Raw genomic sequence first — 14718 nt, 5'->3', positions numbered from 1 at the left:
AGAAGATACAACATACAAGAAACATTGTACACAGGACAATGATGCCACAGTCCCCTTCAAAGCAGGCACCATGGGACCTCACACAGTTCTCCCAGCATCTTTTCCACTGCTCAAAACTCTGCAAAATCCTTTGTTGGAATCATCATCAGCTGCCGCATCGTACTTTCCTGAATCTCATCAACATTCTGAAATTTCTTCCCTTTCAAAGGTGATTTTAGTTTTGGGAAAAGCCAAAGGACACCAGTTGTAGGATACCCAATCTAGGCTGTAGAGGGTCTGAGTCACCTGGGTGATTTGCTGTTTTGCCAAAAAACTTTGCACGAAATGTGATGCAGGAGCAGGCACATTGTTATGATGAAGATGCCAGTCACCAGTTACCTGTAGCTATGGCCATTTAATCAGAATTACATCTCTCAACCGACGAAGAACACTGAGAGAGTACTCCTTAACTGTTTGGTCTGGAGCAGTATACTCGTGATGGACAACACCTTCCCAATGCAAAAAAAAAAAAAAAAACACAGTTAACACGGTGTTAATCTTGCTGTGACTTTGCCATGCTTTCTTTGGGCATGGAGAACCAGGCGACTTCCACTGGGATGATTGGACCTTTGTTTTCAGATCATAGCCATACAAGTAGACTCACAAAGCATCTCTGGTTATGACCTTCTTGAGGAAATTTGGTTCATTGGTAGAGGTTTGAATCAGGTCATTAAGTGACTGCAGCACGATGTTCTTTCTGTTCTGGTAGCAGAAGCCACAAAACAAATTTTGCCATGACACATTTTATGCCAAGATCCTGAGTCAAAATCTCAGACACAGTAGATTTTGGAATCCCCAGATCAGATTCCAGTTCTCCCATTGTCAGTCACTGATCTTTGTTGATTGTGGCCTGTACATGTTCAATATTCTCAGGTGTTCTGCTTGTTGCAGGCCTTTCAGAACCTGGATCACTTTTGACAGATTCCTGACTATCTTGAAGCATTTGTGCCACACTTTTATTTGCACTGCATTCATTGTATTGTTCCCAAAAGCCTTCAGAATCATCCAAATAGTTTCTGCAGAGGAATATTCAAGCTTAACACAAAATTTGATGTAGATTTTGTTGTTCTACTTGCTTTGTCATTTTGAATGCTATGACCACACAGTACACACACTCACTCAACAGCATCTACCACTTGCACTGACTAGTACAGTGAAGTCGTCATTGTTCACACACGCGCATTCCAGTCTACTCTCCTTGTCTGCCAGGTTACATCAGTGTCGCACAACCTGTTCTCATTATATTAACAATGGCTGGACTTTTTCTGGACAGACCTCATATAGTAGTAGTTCATCATTTTCACTTTGGAGTATGTTTATAACATACACAATGTGTGAGTACAGTAGTACATACAATCATTTTCAAAACAAATTCATATGTGTATGTTGACGGGATTGCTAAAAATATTCACCAATCACAATACACAACTAGACCCTCGCAGATACCAATACACGGTAATGACCCAGTCCCTGCTCTATGTGCTGGCCACTCCAAAGCCTAGGAAGTTATTTTCTTAGGTACATTATGGAGGTGTTGAGGTTTAAAATGTTCTATTTTTAATAAGAATTCAGAAAGGAAAGAGAACCTTTTCCTGCTTTCACCTCTAAGTTTAGTACCTGGTAGCAGAGGCTCCTGGTCCACTGGAAGGAGGGGAGATTGTGCTGCATGTTTTCGCTCCAGCACTGGATCACCTATGGCGCTAGCTTTGGTTTTACCTCTGATTGAAGTTCATTTGCACAGAGGGTGACCCTAGAGAAAAACACGCTCCCCCTTCCAGCACTGCCCCAGGTGGCGGCTGGACCCCAGCAGTTTCTTGGGCACTTTACTTGCCATTCACTCTAAAGTATAGGATACTCATCTGTCATTTTGCGGTGTGTTGGCAGGAAAGCAGCAGTGCAGATACTGAGGAACCTCAGCAGTAAGTCCATTTCATGCAGGTCAGATGCCCAGTAATATGCACAGTGTGATAGTTTAATCAGAGAATCATGCAGGATTACTGCTTCTGCCTGAGAGGAGCAAACTTTCCTTGCTTTTCAAGAAAGCTCTTTTCAGACAGCTATTAGGTTGTTGAATGAGGAACTGCACAAAAGAAATGCTGGCTCCTTGTGGTCTTTCAGATCATTAAAAAGTAACCCGGGTGGCGGAACCAGTTGTCATTTCTTCAGCAACAGTAGATGAAAAGACCAAGATTGGACACTAATCTGAGGCTACACGACAGCTGTATCAGCTGCCCAGAGTGAGAGTGGACTCATCGATTCCATGGAAAATAAGGAGTCAAAGTGGTTACTAAGCATTGTGTGGGGAAGCCAACCTGTTGATCTGAGTGAATTTTTTGCTCGTCAGCCATTCGTCTGGTCTTCAAAAATCAATCTCACACAGCCAAACACTGATCTTGTTTCTTTCCACTCTCATGGGGCCTCCTACAGGGCCAGACGCTTGAGCTACCTGGAACTGGCTGGGAAAAGTAAAGTGGGGTTGTGGGTGGGGGGGGTGAATGTGAAGCAAATTCATTGAGTTCTAAGGCATCGAGACACTGTTAGCAATGATTAGTAATCAAGCCTCTGAATGCTTTCCTGCTTCATTCCCTGGGAGAGTTCACACGATGGCTTTCTTATTTAGGTGGATTTAAATTACAGACTGTGTCAACTTCCCTGCTCTGCTTGCCAGGAAAATGTGTGGCCTAATCACAATTCCCCTAAAATGTGTAGCTTCCAGGGCAGAAAAATGCTTTAGGTCAATAAGCACTTTCTGCAAACATGCTGCTTTTCTCTTCTAATGTCCAGAATCAAATGGGCCCTTAAATAGGGGCCCAAAACTGCTGTGCACAATGGGGCTGCTGGGAAGAGAGGAACAAGAAGGCGAGTGGCTGTGAGTTAAGGCTTTCAGTTAAGGAGAGCAGATTTTGGAAGCTGCAAAGTGAGCTAAGGAGTTGCTTGAATTAGGATTTAAATGTCAAGATGACAAACACATCAATGTTGGAAGTGAGGACATCATCCCTCAGGTGAAAGACAACTGTGGATTTGGGCAAGTCCCTTACTTCCTCTAAGTCACCTCTGTAAACTGAAGAGACTGGACGTCAGTTCCAGAAAGGGTTTCTGTTGTTGTTGCTGTTGTTGTTATTTTGGCTTCCAGATCCTTCTTCAAAGAAAAGTTGATTCAGAAGCCCAATAAGTAAAACAGATAAAAGGGGTGTTGCTCTTCTAACCATCAGGAAAACATTATAGATCAAAACCACAATGAGACATCACCTCACACTTGTTAGGATGGCTATTTCCAAAAAAATAGCAAAAAGATGTGTTGGTGAGGATTTGGAGTAATTGGAGCCCTTATAAACTGCTGGTAGGAACAGAAAATGGTGCATCCACTGTGGAAATCAGCATGAATTTCCCACAAAAATTAAAAATAGAACTACCACATGATCCAGCAAACCCACTTCTGAGTATATATCCAGAAGAAGTGAAATCAGGATTTTGAAGAGATACCTGCACCCGTATGTTTACTGCAGCATTATTCACAACAGCCAACATATTGATACAGAAAATATGGTATATATGCACAACAGAATATTATTCAGCCTTAGTGACATGAATGTAGACATAATGCTAAATGAAGTAAGCCAACCACAGAAGGATAAATACTGTATGATTCCACTTCATAATGTATCTAAACTAGTCAAACTCATACAGACAGCACAGAATGCTGGGTGACACGGCCAGGGGAGTGGGGAGTGGAGAACTGTTTGTCACGGGCACAACACTTTTGTTCTGCAAGACAAATGAGTCCTAGAGGTCACCTGTACAACGTAGCATCTGTAATAAACGATGCAGTATTTTATACTTTAAAACGTGTTGAGTGTTCTTATTAAAAAACAAACATACAAACAAAGCACAAAAACATAAAGACATTTGGGGAGGTGATAGATATGGTTAGTACCTTGGTTGTAGTGATGGGTTCATGGGTGTATCTATAGGTCCAAACTCTTCAATATATATACGTTAACTGTTCACAACTTTTAATTATAAATTATACCTCAGCCAAGCTTTAGAGAGGTGATGCTGCTCTCACTTTTGGGGGTTTGGGGTAGGCAGGCTCAATGCTGCTGTTCAAACTCCTTTTTCTCTTTCAGTCCATGAAAGGTTTCTTCAGTGCATCTTCTGAAAACATGGCAGATACCCTCTTTCAGGGGCTGCTTTGTTTCTGATGTTATATAATTCCAGTGGTCCTCAGAGTGCAGTCCCTAATCAAAAGCATCAGCATCACCCAAACTCATCAGAAATGCAAATTCTCAGTCCATGTCCCATCACTACAGCATCAGAAACTGTGTCACAGAAGCCCAGCAAGGGGTCGTGATGCCTCCTTGTCTGAGAGCTGCTGTGTTGTTCTCTGACACCGAAGAAGTTGTGTTCCCCCCAAAGAGTCACCAATATTGAGGCCATCGGAGGAGAACTTAGTAGATTTAGGTCAGCAAGGGAAGAACCTACTGAGGAAAGGACTTAAGAATAGCTATGAATTTCTTCTGCAAACTGAGTATCAGAGGCTGCTCGACCCACGGCCCTACCCAGTCTGTAAGACCCTTGAGACAAGTAGAGAACTGTGCAGAACCTCTGCATCTTGTAATGTTCTGCTTCATTAAAAAACAAGTAATAAATAACGCTGTAAAATGCAATTTAAACAACATGCTCTTGAAAAAATGTACTATCGATGGCCCCATGTTTCCGCTGTTGTCTGGTGACCTCCACTTCCCTGATTATCTGTTCAGCTGATCCCCGCAGAGGTAAAACGAGGCCCCAGAATTATACTGAAGATAACCTCAATGACAACAATAACACTAGGTAGAGTGTCGGGCACTGTGCCAATTTTTTATGGGTTTCTTATTTAATCCTCAGACTATGTTCATGAGGGACTATTATAATCTACAATGTAGACAGAATGATGAACCCCCAAAGAGCTCCACATCCTCATCCCTGGAGACTGTGAATATGTTATCTTACACAGCAAAAAGGATTTTGAACGTGTGATTAAATTAAGGATGCTGGAATCATCCTGGATTGTCCTGGTGGGCACAATATAATCACAGGGATCTTTATGAGAGGGAGGCAGATGGGTAAGAGTAAGAAAAAACATGATGGTGGAAACAGAAGTCAGAATGATGCAGTCACTGGCCAAGAAATCTGGGTATCCCCTAAAGGTGAATAAAGGAAAAAAACAAATTCTCCCCTAGAGCATTCAGAAAGAGGAGTTTTGTGATACCTTGATTTTTAATTTTACTAAACCAATTTCAGATTTCTTACCTCCCAACTGTAAGGTAACAAATTTGTATTAAGCTACTAAATTTGTGTTACTTTGTTACATCATTGGTAGGAAACTAATACACTCATCAAGGCCATTACACTGTGAATCAATACAACTGCATGGTGTCTGAACTTGCATCCTCAATTCTAATCCTGGCAAAGGTATCTAGGGCCTGCCTTATGGGAAGTGAGTGTTGAGTGAGAAGAAGAGGTATGAATATTCTCTCCCAAGCTGTCTTCCATCCTTGTCAATCACCCATCCAGCTATAGAAAGGGTTCTTATTCCTTGTGTGCCCTATAGAAAGGGCATTTCACATGGACCATTTTAAACTACTCCTCTGTTATTCTGTGTGTTACTAGCTGACTTTTCCAAAGAAGGGGAATTACTTCTCATATGGCAGATCTGTCTGCCTGTTAACATGTTTCATAGTAGATTTCTTGAGAAGAGTAAGATAGTTTTTCTCCTGGATCCTAGATGGAGTATCTACAGGGGTAGATGCTCCAGCTTGTAGTCAAACATTGTCATCCTCACCTCCAAAGGAACCACTAGTCCCTGCTCACCCGCACTTTCCAGAGGAGGTGGCAGTGAGGCCTGGTATCTCACAGGCTATGTCCCCTCTTCATGATTTAACTGATCTAAAGTTCCTCCTTGTCTGTAATTCGGGAACAACATCATCTGCTCCAAGCACCTCACAGATGCTTCCCACAGATCTATGTGTTTATAGATGTGGAAATGCATCCTCAACTGTAAAACTTCAGTTATGAAAACATGCATATTATTGTTTCCTGAACAGAGTCCTCATTGCCACCTTTAAACTCCATTGTCAGTGTAAATATAAAAGGTACTGATGAGCTGGGTGGACTTTTCTGACTCAGACATTTGGTGTCTATGATAGAGAGAGGAGGAAGTGGAAGTTAGCTACTGCAGACACTAAAGAAACTGGAGGAAACCCCAGCTCAAAGAGTTGAAATCAGAATAAATTGATATTAGAAAACTTCAATTGTAATGCTCTTTCTAGCATTCAAGATGAAAAATTAGATGTGCTTTCTAAACATTGGCCTTCAAAGCATCTGTGCAGAGATTATCAACACATTTAAGGCGAGAAACCCCATGAGCACCCAAGGATTTTCAAAAATCTCATTGTTGGCAGTAAGAGGTGAAGAATGAAAAGAGCATCTCCTTCTCATCCTTCAGCATTCAGTTCAAGTCACACCGCTTCTCTGAGGCTCCCCAAACCCGCCCAGCCAGTGGCAACAGCACGCAGCACGGCTTATCTCTGCCTTTCATATGCACTTGGCACTCACTGTCTCATGTCAAGGATTTCACTTGTTTGAAACCCAACTGGGCTCCAAACTACTTGAGGGAAGAGATGTCTTGTATGTGCCCTGTGTCCTCTCAGGCTTGGAAGTATACAGAGAACATCGATGTACTTAGTTTCAAGGAAGTTTCTGCTCAACCGAAAGCACACGTCACAATCACCCTGCAGCTTCACCTAAGCTTTCAGTGTCATCCCATGTTGCATCACTTCAACTCTCTCCCTTGACCTGCTATTATTGTTCTGACCTTTATTCTCCATCAGCTTCCTGTCAGTAGCCCAAGGATAGAGTCCTAAATCTTGAACTTGCAGTGGCATACCACACCAAATCTCCCTTCATTGGAAAAACCGGCCAGTAACACCCTTCCCTCAGGACCAAGGCGCTTGTTCTCTCAGTTTCTGGGAATGTTGGCAGGTGATGGTTCTCAGCTGAGTCTTGTTCTAGAAACTTCCCTCAGCCCAAGGGCACCACCTTACCAAAGTCACATCCCTTCCTGAGGGGGCACACGTCAAAAAATGTAAAATATAGACACTTGCCTTAAAGTGGTTCAACTCAGAAGGGTCCCCCCAGCTCAAGAACTCCATGTGGGGTGGGCTGAGCCCTTTATTACAACTATATTGTGTCTCAGCTCCTTTCTCTGCCCAGTCCTGCCTTGCTCCTTCATTTGCCCCCAGAGCAGGTTTCTGAGAGCCCTCTGCATTCAACTTCCTGCATGCATATCTCTGTATTAGAGTCTGTTTCCTGGGGAACCTGCTCTGTGACAGATCTTGGATCTTACACATCAATAAGGAAAGGATAAACAATGCCCACAGCAAGAGGGGCTGGGAGTGCAGCCTCATCTACCGTCAAGCCAGACTCGACCTGGCCGTGGCTGCCAGCACCTGGCCGTGAACACAGCCATCGGCCTGGACATCGTCTGTCAGCAAAGTGAATTTTGGCCATCTGCGTTCTCTCCGCCAGTGCTGCCCACAAGAACGTTCTGCAGTGAGGGACGTGTTCTCCCCACGTCCCTCACTGCACTGTCCAGGAGGGTTGCCATTAACTGATTAACTATTTGTGGGTACTGAGAACTTGACATATGTCCAGTGTGCCTAAGGAATTGACTGCTTTTAAATTAATTTACATATATATATAAATAGCCACCTGTGTCTAGTGGCTCTTACAGTGGACAGCCACCCCTCGATTACAAACCCAGCGGGTCCAGAAAGGCAGTGTCACATTAGACCCAGTTCCACTTGCCTCTACTTCTCCCATGACCCAGAAGTACTCGGTCTGACTCCTCAAAAATCATCCTAATGAGGCATATATAGGAGCTGTGCATGAGTACAGCCTAATTAGCCCCAAAATGATTATGAACATTGTTAAATCTAAGTGCCAGAGAGTTTTGCTGTCAGTTTAAGCTGATTACAACGCACAAATCTATTCATGATTGCTCACCCTCCTCCTCTTTCATTTTCCCAGCTCTCTGAGGAATTTATCATCTAGACGGGGAGACACAACATACATTCGATTTTAAATTGAGGAGTACCCCATCCATGCCTGTATATGTGTATACGTTTAATTAATGTCCCCCCCGCCCCCATTTGGTCTGTATGCTCTGGGGCTTTAGCTCTGAGCTTCACATGCAGGAAAAAGAGAAAAAGAACAGGAGATAGCTGCCATTTTGACATGGGCAGGCTCCCAGCTGGGGCCCACGGAAGACCTTTCATTCTGCCCTGTTTCTTGGACAAGGATGATCTCTTATTACTGACTCAGAAATGTCAGATGGGGCCAAGGGTGAGAGCACATGGCTGTAGCTGGGCAAGTTCATGACCACTTTGCAAAAAATGACTGAACACGCATGCCCTCCAGACAAAGAGTCATCCACGCCATCTTGTCATCTGAGGGCCAGCCCTTACCAAATCCAGCTGAGCCACCAAATGCAACTGAAATTGAATTCAACACAATTTGAAACTATCCTGTTTACTTAAAGCCCAGAAGCCTCCCGTGAGAAGAAGAATCCAGGGACAGGCGATGTAGTTAAATTTGTACATTTTTCTTTCTTGTTGCAATTTTATCTCTTCCAAGCAATTTAATGAAGACTCCAGAGGGAAGAATTAAATGTCTGCTGCTTCAATTACCAAATAATGAAAAGGTCGAAAGGACCACCATGCACTGTATGCTGAGCTGCTATAAAAGCCTATTCTTAGAGTGAATCTCTTTTGTGGGCTGTTCACACTCGCATTTTGCCACCCACAAATTGTACAGAAGAGTGTCAGTGTGAGAAGCAGAAACCAAGAGCTGGTACAGATCGTCAGCACCGGTGTGGAAGGGCCTTAGCCCTCAGGGGACATCTCGTGACGCCCACGGCGGCAGTGAGGGGCACGGGCAGGCCACGATTTTCATCAAGAGGGGCCAGGCTGTCATGAAATTCGCACTTTGAGAAGACTGTAATCATCCCTGGTTCTGAATGCATTTTTAACTAGCTTGTCCTCAGGGCTACATCCAGGGAAGTCCTCCCGGGCAAAAGAAACTTACCAGCCAGAATTTCCAGCACGCCTTGCAATCCTCACAGCATTTGGAAAGCTGCCCTGCCCCCAACCCGCCCCCATCTGTACACAGAAAAGAAAAACACAGCAACACAGGCTTCCTCTGCAGAAGCTAAAACCAAAGACAAAACCATACCATAGTGCTTTGGAATTCATCAGAACATTGATTTTTAAAGCTTTAAAAAACCAAGTCTTTCTGGAAATACTACACAAGCAGTTAGGTATAGGGTCTTCTCGCCTCCATGCTTGCAGCAGTAGTCTCTCCGCTCACACTGGGGTCTCCCCGACACCTTTTGATTGGCGGACAAGTCATTGAACAGCTTCTTTTTCACCTTAAAATAGGTTCTTTTTTTTTTTTTTGGTTACATCAGAGAATAGCCTCATTCTTAGGACATACACACTGGACTGTTTAAGAATAAAAGGTTACACCGTATACAACTGACTCAGAAAAAAATGTGTTTGTGTCTCTGTCACTACTCACACATATGGAAATATGTCTGTGTGTGTGGTGATGGGGGAGCAAGAGTGAACGATAAAGCAAGTGGGGTAATACGTGAACAACAGGGGGATCTGGGTAAAGAGAATTTGGGTGGCCTTTGAAATAGTTTTTATTTTTATAACTTATCTATAAGTTTGAAATTATTTCCAAGTTTCAGATAGTTTAATAGTTTAAGAAGTTTTAAATACTTTTAAAAGTTTTAAATGTTATGTTAGTTCTCTTTTCTTCTCTGTATTGGCTTCCTGCTAGAGGCCTTTATAATTGTACAGCGGCCACACCCTGGGTCAAAGTGTCCACGAGGGGAGCCCCACTCTGCACGATCCTGCTGATGTGTTTAATCAGAATGTGGATGCTCCAGGAGAAACCAGTCACACAGACAGTTCCAGCACGGCTCCTCCCATGGTGTGCTGGTGATTGCTGAGAGTTTTTGCTGGGGATGGAGACAGGATAAGGGCTAGGGAATGCAAGAACCTCTCTATGATTAGAGATGTTCCTCTGTTCTTCCTCTCTTCCCTTAAAATACCTACAGTCAATAATACTAGATGTTTATAGTTTAAAAAATAAATATTTAATGTGTCACAAACCACATCAATTTGTATGAGAAAACAAACTATATGAGAAAAAGGAAATCCCTAAATTATGCCACTCTTTTTTGTGGGGGGGGGGCAAGAAATGTCTGATACAAGACAATAAGATTAGATTCTTACTAGAACAGAAGCTCTCTGAATACAGAACTGACTTTAATCATACTGTTTCTCCTATATTCCCCAGCCAACAGAATCAGGGTACAACAGAATGCAGACGTGATAAAATGAATAAGCAGCACCTGAGACAAAGTTCTGCACTCAACTCCTCATCTTTAAGAATACATTTTAGGATTCATTAAAATCTAGGAGACATTTTTATCTGTGGGGTTATCTCTATATAAGTTTATATTCTCCTCTTCTCTTTTATTTAGAATTCCATAGTTACAGTTTCCTAGGACCACAGAGAAAGAGAAAAGGTCAGGTACAAACTGGGAGAGGATATTTTCCACATGTAAAACCAAATAGGATTAATATCCAAATACAGAAATCATTCCTACAAATGAATTCAGATTAGAAAAACAATTCAAAAGAAAAGTCGTAAAAAAACTTTGACAGGCATTTCCAGAAGACATGGGCAAACACCGCAAAGAGGCTCAGTCATTAGAAAGCAGGAGCACAAATTAAAACCACCAATATCCTGTCATAAATACAGATCGGCAAGATCCAAAGCCTGACAATATCAAGTGCTAACAAAGCTGCATGACAATGTCATTCTCATTGACTTCTGGAGGGAGGGAAAATGGGTACAACCACCCTGGAAAACAATCTCACATAACAGAGCAGAACTGAAGGCAAGTGTGCCCCATGATCCAACAATTGTGCTGTTGCATATGTGCTGAGAAACTCCAGCAAACAGACAGTGGGGAGTACATGCAAGCGGATTCATAGTAACAACACTTTTACAATGGAAGCCATCTCAAGTCTGCCAGCAGCACAGGGAACCAGCCGCTTGCAGCATTTCATACAATATAACACAGTCCCACATTGAAGATGAATGAAGAACAGCTGTACGCATCAACAAAATGAACCTCAAGAACATAATGCTGGGTTCAAAAAAAGCCTATTGCAGAAGAACACATATATTATGATTCCAGTTTCAGAACATTCATAAGGGTTTGTTGTTAGGGACAGAAACATATCTGGTAAAACTATAAGGAACAAAAAATGATAAACATAAATTCAAAATAGGAGTCACCTCTCTTTAGAGCAGAAAGGAGAAATGATTAGGCAGAGACACATGGACCTTTCCCGGCAGGGCCAATGGCCTGTTTCATAAAAGGAGTGTGTGTGCACATTTATTGTATTGTCATTCTTTACACTGCACATATTTAACAAATATTCTTTTGTGTACACCCACTATTTAATAAAAATGGATTTTAAAAATTGTTGAAGAAGCAAATGACCAAAAAAATTTTTATCCAAGACTTGCTGGAAAAAGGAAAATGAGCGTAATGACATGCCAGCCATGAGGCCCCGGTGGTCTTTCCTTCCAGCCCGCCTGCTCGGCTACTTGCCTGAGTTGCTCCCTGCTTCCTCAACCCAAACCAAACATTACTCAGAGCTACCACCGGTTCAACAGAAGCAGAAGCCCAGCTTTCCTCTCTCCATCATACTATCCCTCATTAAAACCCAGGCCTCCTGCACGTGTGAATGACAAACCCATCACCCTGTTCACCTGAGCACATACACATCCAAACGCGGCAGCTTGATTGGGTTATTATCATATCCAAATTCAACCAAAATCCATTACTACCTGACTCTTGACTTGGATTTATTCTCTCTTGGTACATATTTTGTAATTATAATAGAGCACTATGTTTAAAACAAAGTGTCTCCCTGTCCTCCAGTTAGAACCTAAAATCTGAAACAGCTCCTTGAAGCACAGATAGGTGTCTGTGCTCAACCATGTAGCAACAGTCCCTGAAAGCAAAAGTACAATTTAAAGTGACTGGTGCAGCTATTGTCCAAACACTACTTAAGAAAAAAATAAACCTAGTTCCAGGGAGGTTTGACTCCTCCCCTTGGTAGGTCATTAAAGGTAAGAAAACATTCATCTCCCTCAGGCCCACCTGAAACCTGGTCGATGGGGTGAAAGAAAGTTGTGTCATAGTTTCAAATTTGTGAAAATTTTTAAATAATTGTTTTCCTATTAATTACTAAAATGGGGTTGGGCTCTTTCATCAGTAACATCTTAATAAGAAAAAAGTCAAACTGGTATAAAACAATTTCTTCTAAATTACCTACTTGGAAGAGTCTATCACAAAGTCCCCTGAAGCTTACCAAAGACCTAGTGAGGAGCTGTTGTAAAAACGCCACTTACCTCGGCATATTGGGCTACGGAGCTGGCTTCAACTGCATAGACTCTCCTAGCTCCAGCCTGTACAGCAAAGAACGACAGGATTCCTGATCCACAACCAACGTCTAGAACGACCTGGAAGAAAGGAGATTGCAAAACAGGGTGAAAACACAGACAGGCGGTTGGCTGTGGGCGCCATGCCAACCTTGAGCACCGGCTTCAGACTTAATGCTAGCTTTGATATTCATTCACAAGTGGTCTTACCTCAACCAAGTTAGGAATCTCGGAGAGACTCCTTTTTCTCTTAAGCTAAACAGGGTTATTAATATCCACTTCTTAAAGTTTGCTGCAGGGATTAAGTAATATGAAGTGTACATGAAGCATGTGGCACATAATTGGGGTTTTTCAAATCATTGCTATTATTATTATAGTTTTCTTGTAGCATGGATTGCTTTTAGGATGGTTAGGGCCAAGAAAAGCAGAGTGACATGAATGAACTTGCTTACCAAATCAGTCCATGAACAAAGGGAACACTGTCTCAATAATTTTTAGAATTATATATATCATTATATATTAAATTTTATACATATATATAAAATTTTCAGAAATAACTGAAAATAACATCTTTAAAAATCCTAAGTGAGATGTCTGTTTTTTCCCACACCCCCTCCACAGAACTGGGGAGGTTTATATGGAGGCCATCAAGGCAGTGGACAGAAGGAATCTACAGAGACTTTTCCTTTATTCTCTGTGTTCAGACCTGGGACTAAAGTCAAGAAAACCATGATTCACTGGCATGAAAGGCCCAACACTTGGACCTACATGCTGACAAGCAAGAGGTGCAGAGTACATACTGGGGCCCTGTCCCCAAACACTGCTGAAGCCATGGCCTTGCCGGACCACTGAAATGTCAAGTTATTGCATTTCTGTCTCATCAGTGACTGCTATTCTTAGCATCTTTTACAACTAGCTTTGAGCAATCCATTTAGTTTGGCTGTAATTCCTTACAATAAACATAGGCATAGATAGCATTATGATGTCCACTTTATAGACAGTGAAACTGAAAATCAGAAACACTGAACAACCAGCCCAAGGTCACCTAGCAGTAAGTACAGGAGCTAAGAGTTGAATCCGGATATTTATGCCTTCCAAGCTCACGTTCCATAAAATCGTGCCCTGCTTACTTAAATTCATCTGTATAAATATGACATGCTTTTCTTTTTTAGCTTATTGATTGGCATTTTGTAATGAATGGAGATACTTATGCTAGCATAACATAATTAGCTTATGAAGTGTTTCACAGGAGAAGTAATGAATGACCTAATCTACTGAGCAGTTAGTTACCTCATTTGTTTTTCTCCAAACTGATTGTAAGGTTGGGAACCCAAATGGCAAAGATAACTAAGAAGTGGTCCCCCTGAGGCTTGGGAGGTTTGATAATTCAAAGGACTAGCTTCAATGGCATGTGAGCCTCTTTATGCTTACTTCCCTTAAGCCTTCTACATTTGCAAAAAGAATCTGTTTGCTAAAAGCATCATTAATTAGCTTAATAAGGATTTGATGTTAAGGATTTCAATGCAGGAATTGTTTCACCAATATTAAAAATGTAAATATGATATTTTAACACAGAATACCATTAGGCAATGTTTGACAATGAGACAAAATACTACTTTTTTGTAGGAAAACTTGGGGAAGGTGTTTTTTTTAAAATTTTGATAGCAGCAAAATTTTTCCAAAAATTAGGAAATCTCAAGAGGGTGTGTGTACGTGTGTGCGTGTGTGCGTTAACTGCAACACCACACCGTGCTGACACAGATCCTGTGCCATTATTTTAAGAGAACATGCTGTTAGTAATGGGTTCACAGTGCTCGCTTGTATTAATTCTAGAGCTGTGACTGTATTCCATATGGTTTCCTAGGGTTTGGGTAATTAGGAGCATTACCAATTTAAATGTCACCCAGTCTCCGGAATTTTCTCTCAGGCTGTCTATACTTTTAGCGATACCAATATTCATGTCTCCTCATCCTCCCCAGGAAGTGCACCATCTTCCCTGGTCCACTGCAAGAACACCTGTGAGTGCTATGTAGGGAGTGGAAGCTGTTAAGTTGGAGGTCATAATCCATGACTATCAAAAAAGATGCATCCAGAAAAACCTTCCCA

The 14718-nt window shown here is 42.0% G+C and overlaps 1 protein-coding gene across 1 annotated transcript in view; it reads right to left on the bottom strand.

The window, feature by feature from the left end:
* The window catches only part of LOC123819901 (histone-arginine methyltransferase CARM1-like), a 223307-nt gene that overhangs the window by 79807 nt on the left and 128782 nt on the right, over positions 1-14718 (bottom strand). Inside the window, exon 6 of the mRNA XM_045840500.1 lies at positions 12583-12693. Coding sequence (XP_045696456.1) covers positions 12583-12693 — 111 coding nt within the window. The remainder of the gene's footprint in view (positions 1-12582; positions 12694-14718) is intronic.

This window comes from Phyllostomus hastatus, unplaced genomic scaffold (genome assembly GCF_019186645.2).
Source record: "Phyllostomus hastatus isolate PE091 unplaced genomic scaffold, TTU_PhHast_1.1 phas_contig_34, whole genome shotgun sequence".
In the NCBI taxonomy this organism is placed as follows: Eukaryota; Metazoa; Chordata; class Mammalia; order Chiroptera; family Phyllostomidae; genus Phyllostomus; species Phyllostomus hastatus.
The sequence above is the reverse complement of the archived record's forward strand: the minus strand, read 5'-3'. Positions and strand labels throughout refer to the sequence as shown.